The sequence below is a fragment of the Dipodomys ordii genome, unplaced genomic scaffold (assembly GCF_000151885.1).
Source record: "Dipodomys ordii isolate 6190 unplaced genomic scaffold, Dord_2.0 Scaffold198, whole genome shotgun sequence".
NCBI lineage: Eukaryota > Metazoa > Chordata > Mammalia > Rodentia > Heteromyidae > Dipodomys > Dipodomys ordii.
Genome location: NW_012267414.1, coordinates 716,923 through 728,569, shown reverse-complemented (window position 1 = coordinate 728,569; position 11,647 = coordinate 716,923). Strand labels below are relative to the sequence as shown.

At 44.1% G+C, this 11,647-nt stretch overlaps 1 protein-coding gene across 2 annotated transcripts in view; it reads left to right on the top strand.

The window, feature by feature from the left end:
* Sclt1 (sodium channel and clathrin linker 1) overlaps positions 1–9,329 on the top strand; it is a 56,657-nt gene extending 47,328 nt beyond the window's left edge. For both annotated transcript variants that reach the window (XM_013034877.1, XM_013034876.1), the window contains 3 exons: positions 5,147–5,225; positions 6,109–6,204; positions 9,194–9,329. In XM_013034877.1, coding sequence (XP_012890331.1) covers positions 5,147–5,225; positions 6,109–6,204; positions 9,194–9,256 — 238 coding nt within the window. In that variant the 3' untranslated portion in view covers positions 9,257–9,329. The remainder of the gene's footprint in view (positions 1–5,146; positions 5,226–6,108; positions 6,205–9,193) is intronic.
* The last annotated feature ends 2,318 nt before the right edge of the window (positions 9,330–11,647 follow it).

Below are 11,647 nucleotides of genomic sequence, written 5' to 3'. Positions count from 1 at the left end.
GCTCCATTGCAAGACCAGACTCTGTGTCCTGCTCGGTTCAAGACCAGACTCTGTGACCTGCTCCATTGCAAGACCAGACTCTGACCTGCTCCATTAAGACCAGACTCTGTGACCTGCTCCATTCAAAACCAGACTCTGTGACCTGCTCCATTGCAAGACCAGACTCTGTGTCCTGCTCCATTGCAAGACCAGACTCTGTCCTGCTCCATGCAAGACCAGACTCTGTGTCCTGCTCGGTTCAAGACCAGAGTCTGTGACCTCTCTATTCAAGACCAGACTCTGTGTCCTGCTTGGTTCAAGACCACACTGTGTCCTTAGATTCCGTTTCCACTTTGTCTATGGCCTGCTTGTTGGAGTCACAATGACATTCCAGAAATCTTTTGAAAGCAGTAAAAAGAATGTGTACTTGAACATCATGAAAGGCCTGCCTGCTGAGAAAAATAATCCATGAAACAAGCCACTTGCACGTAGCAGCCCTCCTTCCTGGTTTTTTGAGATGCTAGGGTTTACATTCAGGGCCGGGTACTAGACACTCACTATCATCACTTGAGCCACAGAGCCAGCCCTAAACATTTATTGTTCTGATGTACACAAATGTACACCTATTGCAGTGAAAATGGGCATCACAAAGGTGGTGCTGGGCACACAACGATAATGTTCTTATTGGATAGTAACAGTCTAATGTATACTTGGTATTCCGTAGTGTTTGAGATTCGCTGCTATATGTATTTCTGTATCTTTGGAAAAGGTTCCTCTGCTATCCTGAGAAGTAGTTTTGAGGCCAGACACCCATGGCTCATGCCTGCATACTACTGCTCAGGATTCTAAGATCTGAGGTTTGAGGCTCAAAGCTAGTTCCAGTAGATAATCTTAGAGAGTATTATCTCCATTAACTAGCAAAACACTGGCAACAGAGCTGTGGCTCAAGGAAGCCATAGCATGGGTTCCGGTCCCAAGTTAGCCCAAGGCCAGTATCAGCACAAAACAAAAGGAAAAATAGCTTTGCTTCTAATGTGATTCAGTGGTACAACTAATTAGATGTTTTATTAATAATATTAGAAGTAAGCAACAAAGCAATATATTAAAAGAATCAGATGGCTCCTTTGATTCATCGGAAACAGATGGCTTTATAATGGTTTATCTGCACATATCATGAGGCATGCATTCTGTCATTCACATCCAAAGTACTCATTAACAGCTTTAAAAATGAACCTCTCAGGTTGTACTTCAGCCGCCTCCTTCACATGTACTCTTTGCTGTTCTAATCATCCAAGTTTTTCCCTAAATAGACCCCTTTTACAGGTACTACAGCCCTTTGCCCTATCAGGTTGTACTCATTAAGAATATCTTAAAAACACCTGGATGACAGCCTTCGTCTTTGCTATTGCCTAACAATTACGTTGACCTTATCTCAAAGATAAATGTACAAATGTGTCTTGGTGGAAGGAATACAGAAAAACAAAGGATGACAAATGAGTGATTTTTTCATGGCAGTGAAGGCATTTAAAATCAGTGAAGAGCTCATTCTGGTTTTTATGGCACTCACCAAATTATAGTAGAAACTATCATTTATGTCCTTCCATTTTACATAACCACAGCACTACCGAAAAACAAGCAAGCAAGCTGTTCCATACAATATGAATTGTACAGTGTGCAGTATTTGTTCTTGCTTCCTCCCTCCAGCCCTTCCTTCTCCCTCTCAATATGTAGACTGGGTTAGTTAATATTATTCTGAAATTTTCAGTTTTCAGATTGTGTGTGTGTGTTGACTATCCAGCATTTCAGTCTAAGGAGTTCTTTTCACTTTATAAAACATAATTTCTTGGCTGTACATCTCTAATGTTTGCCTGCCATGACTGCCTTCTTTTTTTTTAATTAACAGTATGAGAGGCAGCTGCAGGTACTGGCAGATTACAAAATGCATAATTACTAAAAGTAACTGAAGCATATTATGGTATAATTCAACAGAAGAAAAACACCTGGCGCAGGCTGTGTTAATTTGTCATGAGAGAGTTTGGAGGAGGCCACGGCTGGGAACCCTGGGGTGGATAGTTCACTTTGTTTCAGTACTTTCCTCCTCTGTGGGGTGGTGGGGATCTTGTGCACTGAGGAAACCTTCTGGTGCTGTAGCGACCAGAATTGGTGTGGCTCGTCCTATTTCATCTATGTCTCGAAAATAACAATGAAGGGATGGCAGGGGAAAAACAAAGGAGGAGGTAACAATGCTCGATGGGACATGTGCTCATTCCCTTGCTCATGTGACTGTAACCCCTCTGTACTGTATTTTTACAATGAAAAACTTTTAAAACAAAAAATTTAAAAAAGAAAATAACAATGATGGAGTAATTATAGTCATTTTTATGGCCCACACGTTGGCCTAAAGCCTCTTACCTCATGTATTAAGGAAGCTTTGCTTCTGTTGTTTTATTCAATGAATTTTAGTGTTTTCAAAAGGACTGATGCATTGTAAACAGTCTTGGCCATGACCTCAAAACCCTTCCATTTCAGTCACTGTGCATGCAAGTGCTCCTCAGAATTGAAGGCACTTCATAGCTTCCAGGAGACCAACAGAAAGGGGCCAGCGATTATCATCACACATCTAGTGCTGACCTTTATTGTTTGCTACAGCAAACAGTATGGTCACCTCTTACCCAAACTCCTAGTTTATCTTATATTTCCCATTTCCATGCAGGGCACATTACCTACCCAGTTGCTTTAGCAAAATTGTGTCATCCTAAACTACCTTCATATGCCTAAATCATTAATTGCTATTAATTCCACCTCCTAAATATCAGGGAACCTGTCTATTTCCGTCTAATCACTACAGTTCTGGCTATCAACATTGTCACTTGAATTACTACAAAACTCCTTAGTTTAGCAGAAGTCTTATATTTTCCTGCTGCAATAAGCAAGATTCTCAGATTTCCAGGTTGAGTCATGTTGCTTCCTTTGTTTCTCCAGTATATTCAGGATAAATCTTAGCCTGCTGTGTCGAGGTTCAGAAATCTTTTCTGATGTGCATTCCTGCACTGCCAGCGCCTTCCACTCTGTCCAGCTCCCACCTTCCTGAAGCTTCGTGCTTCACGCATTGATGACCCTTTCTTCCAGACCTTCCTTCTCTGGAGAGCTGCGCTTTTCCTCCCTGCCTGTGTCCATCTAATCTCGCTTGTCCCGTCGTGTATCATCGGTAAAGCCACTTCCTCTGGAGAATCCCGAATCCTCCAGATGCACCCCACAACACTGTCCGCTTTTTTAGAGTATTGACAGTCTACCCTAAGCCTGGTGGCTCACCAGTATTTCTCCTGTTCATCAGCAGTGACTTGATCTGCATCTCGTTTTTCTCTCCTTGACGCAATGGGAGGAAAGCAACAGGCACCACTTCAATAGCTTTGCAGTTCTGCCAGTCTTATTCTAAGTAAGCACTTCAATGTTACAAGGAGATTTTGGCCCTTTCTTTGTAGCTTTAAGTATATTCTTCACATAATTCTATAAATAATCTTAGTAGGAATATTCATTACAGAAAACGCTTTAGAACACATTGATTTTTAAGCAGTGGCATCATGGATTTATTGTATTATTTGATGTCTAGTTTGCAAATGCAGTCACTCAGTTATGGCCTTCTCTTAAATGAAAGAAGATAGCTTATAAACCCTTTGGAAAAGCAGATGCAGGATATTGGAAATGTTGTTACTAAATGAAGACAGTGTTTTAATCCTGTATGATGTAGCCTCTTATTTGGAGTAGCTATCCTAGTGGAGAGAAACACACACTAAGAAGATAAAGTAATGAGTAAACAAGGTAATTTTAGGGTGTTTCAAGTAAGAGGAGGAAAATGAAGAGTGAGGTTGATTGTAGCCAGCATGAGGCAAGAAGCGTTAGAGGGCTGGACTGTTCTAGAAAAGTAGTGGCGTTTAAAATGAGGCTTGACAAGTGCAGTGAACTCAGTGTACAAAAATGTCAGGCAGATAGAACAAGAATAGCAAGACAAAGGTCTGTTCAGTTGCTTATGAGAAATCATAATAATACTGCATACTTAATAGGAATATACTTTTATTTTAACACCTAATATCGCAGCATAATGAAAGTGAAGACTTTCACACCTTTAAATATGTATTTTTTGTTTTCCTTTTATTAACATTACTATTTGGACCCAGAGCCTTGTAAGTTTGCTGTGTGTGTGTGTGTGTGTGTGTGTGTGTGTGTGTGTGTGTGTGTGTGTGTGCGCGCGCGCCATGTGTGCGTGCTCTTGGGTGTGTGTGCCAGTTCTGGGACCTGAACTCAGGGCCTAGGCACTGTCACTGAGCTTGTTTTGCTCAAGGCTAGTGCTTTCCCACTTGAGTCACAGCTCCATTTGAGGCTTCTTTGGTAGTTTAATGAAGATGAGAGTCTCATCGTCTTTCCTGCCAGGGCTAACTTGAAACTATAGTGCTCAGATCTCAGCCTCCTGAGAAGCTGGGATTACAGGCGTGAGCCACCAGCGCCAGCTAGTATAAAATTTTACAACATAGAAGTTATTTTGCCAAGGCAGGGGTGGAGCCAGTCCTGTTGTTTGAACTCAGGGCCTGGGTGGTCTCCCTTTTCATTCAAGTGTGGTGCTGTACACTTGAACCATAGCTCCACATCTGGCATTTGGTGGTTAATTGGAAATAAGAGTCTCATGAACTCTCCTACCTTGGCTGGCTTCAAACTCTGATCCCCAGATCTCATCCTCCTGAGTAGGTTGGATTATAGGAATGAGCCACCGGCACCTGGCTAAATTGTGATTTCTTAAATCATGACAAAAACAATTTTCTTGATACTGGATCTCTCACGACACAGCCGTGCTATCCTGGAAATCGTGATGGCCTGACCTCTCCTGAGTGTGCAGATTTCCAGGTGCTCATCATTGGCAGGACTCAAGATTTTAATAACAACAAAATACACGGCCTGGAATCTACCATCTCAACTAACGTGTGTTCAATGATTTGTACACACAAATAAAAGTACTAGGGTATGCACATATTACATAAAGAAGTGAATGAAGATAGGGTGTGTTAGGTAACTTTATTTTGGACATCAAGATGGTATTTTTGTTTTAAAATTAGTAAAGATTCCATTTTAGATTTTGGGCAATTATATGAATGGGTTCCTACCTCTCTCTCATCAGAAGTGAGCTGAGTCGACAGAAACTTCACACGCAAGAGCTGCTTTCCCAGCTGGAGATAGCAAACGAAAAGATAGTAGAGGTAAGACCCAGACTCCTGGGGAGAAGTGCACCAGGTCAGAATACCCAGGTTCCGTATTTTCACAAGCTCTCTGGTCATGTCAAGCCACTCATCTCAGATTTCAAGCTTAACAAGTCAGAACAAAGCATCCTGTTCTTACCTTCTGACGCACTTTGCTTTTGAGTTGACCCAGTAGCTTTCTTGAGCTGCAGGATAGGAAGCCATTTAAGAACAGTGCAAAGCCCTCTTGTGTTTTGTTGCTCTTAACGAAGGTTTGTGCTACGTAGGCAGGCGCTCTCCTTTGTAGCCACACTGCCAGTCCACTTTTCTTTTTTGTTCAGAGACTTGTCTTACATTTGCCCAGTGATGTCCTTAAGCCTCAATTTTTCTATCAGTGCCTCATCTGAGCTAGGGTTACAGACATAAGCCACTGGACCCAGCTCTTGTTTTGTTGTTGTTGTTTTCCTTGTACCAATCCTGGGGTTGATTGAGTTCAGGCCCTAGGTGCAACCCTTAGCTTTTCTTTTTCTTTGCTCAGGGCTAGTGCTCTACCACCTGAGCCACACCTCTACTTCCGTCTTTTTGATAGTTAATTGGAGATGAGAATCTCATAGACTTTCCTACCTGGCTGGCTTTGAACCATGATCTGCAGATCTCAATCTGCTGAGTAGCTAGGATTATAGAGCCATTGTCTCCCAGCTCTTTTTTGTTTTATAGGTAATAAAATTATATCCAGGGTTTTCATTGATTATTCCATTAAAAAAAAATCTCCATTTCTTTTTTTCTCCACATTCCTGGGGTTTTAACCTGAAGCCTTGTATAAACTTGTTGAGCATGTTCACTTGAACTATACTACTAACCCTCATGTGGATTCCTAACTTTTTTTTTATCTTTTCCATAACAGAATGAAAAGTTAATTCTAGAACATCAAGAAAAAGCCAACAGACTTCAGAGCCGACTAAGTCAGGCTGAAGACAGAGCTGCTTCCGCTTCCCAGCAGGTAGGGAACAGCAGAGGCTCTGTGTGTGTGTGTGTGTGTGTGTGTGTGTGTGTGTGAGAGAGAGAGAGAGAGACTTACCTGTTTATACTCAGTATAGTCCTTTATAGTCCTATATGGCCCTTGAATGGTTGTGTGTGTGTGCGTGTGTGCGTGTGCACGCGCGCACGCGTGACTTACCTGTTTATACTCAGTATAGTCCTTTATAGTCCTATACGGCCCTTGAATGGTTGTGTGTGTGTGTGTGTGTGCGTGTGTGCGCGCGCACGCGTGACTTACCTGTTTATACTTAGTATAGTCCTTTATAGTCCTATACGGCCCTTGAATGGTTGTGTGTGTGTGTGTGTGTGTGTGTGTGCGCGCGTGCGCACGCGTGACTTACCTGTTTATACTCAGTATAGTCCTTTATAGTCCTATATGGCCCTTGATGGTTCATTTCTTTTCATGACGTGTCACCGTTGCCTCTGCTGCCTCCCACTCCTGGGCTCAGGCAGACCCGCCCCCTGGCACACACAGACCCTTGCAAAGGAAACACCTCCTTAAAACCAACGACCTAGCTTCCCATAGTGAAAAGAGCACAGCTTTTAAACCAGTTGCGTAATCGAATGATGCTGCTACAGTTCCCTCTTGAGGTTCTCACTGACTCCCCTCTGACAAGCTTCTGCCACACTGTTTTGTGGGGGTTTTGAAGCTTTTTTTTCCCCCTCAGTAATTACAGATTTGTCTATAACAAACTTTGAGCTTTTCTTCTTTCATTCTGATGTTATTTAAAAATGAACAGTGGTCATTCAGCATTTTCTGCCTACAAAAAAGAAATGTCCTGCTGAGCACCTGTGGCTCCCGCCTGTAATCCTATCTGTGTTGGAGGCTGAGATCTGAGGATCACAGTTCAAAGCCATCCCAGGCAGGAAAGTCTATGAGACTCTTTTCTCTAATCAACTACCAAAGATCCTGAAGTGGAGCTGTGACTCAAATAGTAAAGCGTTAGCCTTGAGCATAAAAGCTCACAGACAGTATCCTGGAGCTAATTTTCCTCTGGGAAATGGGACCCTGTGGTAAACTCCGCATGACTTTATTATTTTCATCTTTTCTCTTTGCTTTCTCCAAATCCTCTCTCGTTTTCCTATTCCCTTCTAAAGACAAGACTGGCTATTAAAAATGAATCCCTCTGAGGGCATTCCTCTTAATGCACCAAAGGCATGTGGAGGCTGTGGTTAGAGCCCTGGGCCTGCTGAGCTGGCCCGGCCTGCCCTGGACACACCATGTTTCTGACAGCCTCTCACCTCTCTGAGTGCAGCTCTGAGCTGTATTGAATGTCACACTGCACTCTTCTGACAAGAAGGCAACTGTTACAATATGGGAGGCGAAACCTTTCTGTGCAGCAGCGTCTACAGAACGATTTATAAGTATAAGCATTGACAGTCTCAGGGCTGCATTAGTCACAAAGGTCAGGAGAAAACACAGTGGTAGAGTGGTTGCTGAGCATGCACCATGGTCTGGAGTTTGCTCCCCAGGGGAACCTCAAGCCACAGAGTAATAAAAAGGTTCAGTATCCTGAACTTATGTCAAAGTGCTGAAGTTGAGAAAAGACAAAGTGCTTCAGTGCCGTGGACAAGACGGCGAGGGGATTTTACAGGGAAGCATGGCAGGTGATGCCTGTGCCATTTTTACTATCAGATCATAAAGTTCGGTGATGATTCTGTGGGCCCAACTCTATTTGGATGTGAGTGTCCCCTGGACAGTGTCTAGGCACGGCCGTCAGGCCTCTCAGAATTGTTCAGTGAGCATGACCTTTGGCCCACGCTCGCACCGGATGACTTGGTGAGGCAACTGTTATGTACAACACACACTGCAACACGATCTCTAATAGTGAAGATGTAAACCCACAGTCATAGAGCAGTCTAGTATTTCAACATGTAGTTATTCCTAAGGCTGGTTATTTAGAAGAAGACATGATGAAAAGTGAATGTAGACTTCATCATTAAAAAAAAGAAATGTATACGTGTGTATATGTTCTCCTTTCAAATATCTCTACAAATGTACAACCTGGTTATATCTGAGTGTCATGGCTCAAGCCTGTAATCCTAGCTACTCAGAAGTCTGACATCTACAGAATTGCTGTTTAAAGCCAGTCTTGCAGAAAAAGCGAGACTCCATCTCCAAAATAACCAATAAACAGCTAGGCTAAAAGAATGGCTGAAGTGGTAGAGCACCAGCCATGAGCAAGAAAGCCAAAAAAGTGCAAGACTCTGAGTTCAAGCCCCAGCACTCAGGGGAAAAAAAAGAGTCACACCTGTAAGCCTAGCTTCTACTGATGAGGCTGAGATCTGAGGATCATGATTTGAAGCCAACCTGGACAGTCAAATCCAAGAGATCCTTTTCTCCAGTTAACCCCCAAAAGGCCAGAAGTGGAGATGTGGCTCAAGTGGTAGAGTGCCAACTTTAAGCTAAAGGACAGAGTCTAGGCCCTAAGTTCAAGCCCGAGTACCAGAACTTACACATACACACACACACACACACACACACACACACACCTATAATCCCAGCACTCAGGAAGCTGAGGCAGGAGGGTTATGCATTGAAGATCCTGTCTCGAAATGTTTAAGAACAACATGCTGCTGACAATAGCAGTATCTGAAGAGGACTGTGGAAAGCAGTGCGGGTGGTGATGGGAAAGATGCCCTTTCATGCTGCATATTCTGATTAACTTTGATCTAGATGCCTTTTTTATCCACCTATGAAATAAATAAATTTGGGAATTTAGAGTGAACCCCTCTGAGTATGGGATGTCATTCTTGACATTTCTCGAAAGTAATGCAGATACTGAAGTCTGGAGTAAACCAGAAATGAACACCAAACACAGACCTCTTCCAGGACTTCCAGTAAGACTGCAGATAACTACCGATTGCAGCACATTGCACGGTCCTCTGTACTAGCCTGACACTCGCCACAGCAAAAGTAACTGCTTACTGATTGTTTATTTTAATTTCAGCTCAGTGTGATTTCAGTGCAGAGAAGAAAAGCAGCTTCCATGATGAATCTGGGAAATACTTGAACTATTCGTAGCTCGCTGACAGCACAGCGTTGGGGACACTGTCGGACTAGCATGAGTGGAAATGGCACGTGCAGGACGTGGCTGCGGCTGTGTGCAGGACGTTTTCCACTCTGCCTGCGGGTGCTGAAGAGGAGATCCATGGTGGTTTCCTGTAAGTAAGAGAATGGAGCTTGCCACGAGTGCTCCAGTGGAGAATAAACCCAGTGGGAACTCTACCCTCATCCTGTGTCCGTTTTAATCTCCTTTTTCCTTGGAAGAACATCACTGTTTTCAAGCTGTGCTAATCATGAGAAAAAAAAAATTTAAGAAAACTTGTGAATTGGTTATTTCAGGTTTTAGGATTTGGAGATTTTATATCCAGTTGTTATTCCTAACTCATTTTTAAAGTTCTCAAGTATCCATTCTGTGAACTCACATGTAATAAACCAGTGTTTTCACAAATGATGCCAAGTGGTTGTGATTCATTTTTACACACATGGTTTCACGGATGGATAGAACCTGATGTTTAGTAGGAGTTTAGGACATTTTTAGTACTAGTCAAGGCAGTGCTTACTAGTCACACAGCAGATTTTAAGAACCGATGGCTTTGAGCTGTTGTAGTTGTGGATAGATAATAGAGGTTGTGGGTTGAGAGGTGCTCAGAGGAGGTCGGGGAAGTGGAGGAGTAACCAAGAGGAGGGTGTGGGTTTCTGATGGGCGACAGGTGCATGTCCTCCCGCTGACCCTGAGCACAGAGGGTGTGGCACTGGGAATGCCACGGCCTCTGATGGTGACGCTGACCCGCCGTGGCCACTTCTCTCCCGCTCCGTCCTCTGACTCCATGGCTGCCTTTCGCTTCTGCCTTCATCTTTTCCTTTACACTTTCTTCACATCTCTTGTCAGCCGTCACTCCCCGATAAGCCTTCCCTGCACTCAGAACTAGGTCCGTCCCCTTGCTGTAACACTGAAACGTACAGCTGTTCCTTCAGCATTTGTCAGAATTGTAATTAACTCTTTTTCAAAAGCTGTCCTCACCAGACTTCTGAGAGCATGATCAGCTTCTTGTCCTCATTGTAACCCTGAGTAGGATCAGCCTACTCTCTTCATTGCTGTAACCCTGGATCAGCCTACTCTCTCCATTGCTGTAACCCTGGATCAACCTCCTCTCTTCCTTGTAAACTTGGATCAGCCTACTCTCAAAAATTGCTGTAACCCTGGATCAGCCTACTCTCTCCATCACCGTAACCCTGGATCAGCCTACTCTCCATCACCGTAACCCTGGATCAGCCTACTCTCCATCACTGTAACCCTGAATCAGCCTACTCTCCATCACCATAACCCTGGATCAGCCTACTCTCCATCACCGTAACCCTGGATCAGCCTACTCTCTCCATCACCTTAACCCTGGATCAGCCTACTCTCTCCATCACTGTAACCCTGGATCAGCCTACTCCATCACTGTAACCCTGGATCAGCCTCCTTTCTCCATCGCCATAACCCTGGATCAGCCCTCCCTCCATCACTGTAACCCTGAATCAGCCTACTCTCTCCATCACTGTAACCCTGGATCAGCCTACTCTCTCCATCACTGTAACCCTGGATCAGCCTCCTTTCTCCATCACTGTAACCCTGGATCAGCCCTCACTCCATTGCTGTAACCCTGGATCAGCCTACTCTCTCCATCACTGTAACCCTGGATCAGCCTACTCTCCATCACTGTAACCCTGGATCAGCCTACTCTCCATCACTGTAACCCTGGATCAGCCCTCACTCCATTACTGTAACCCTGGATCAGCCTACTCTCTCCATCACTGTAACCCTGGATCAGCCTCATTTCTCCATCACTGTAACCCTGGATCAGCCTCCTTTCTCCATCACTGTAACCCTGGATCAGCCTCGTTTCTCCATCACTGTAACCCTGGATCAGCCTCCTTTCTCCATCACCGTAACCCTGGATCAGCCTCCTTTCTCCATCGCCATAACCCTGGATCAGCCTACTCTCTCCATCACTGTAACCCTGGATCAATCTACTCTCTCCATCACTGTAGCCCTGGATCAGCCTACTCTCCATCGCCCTAACCCTGGATCAGCCTCACTGCATCACTGTAACATTGGATCAGCCTCTTCAACATTGTTGCAATCTGTGAGCAGGATGAACTTACATCATCGTATTCTGGGCACTCAGCATAATTTGGGGGACACTGGGGCTTTTCAGTGGTTGTTCATGAACTGAATTGTTAAGGGCGAGATGATACAGATAGTTTCGTACTAAAATGAAAAGGACTCTACATTCTGGTATTAACTCTCCAACTGGCTCCACATTTGAACACTTGAGGATTCTCCATCAGAAAGGAAGGCTGTCAGAGGCTGAGCACGCGGTCACACGCTGAGCACAGTCACACGCTGAGCACA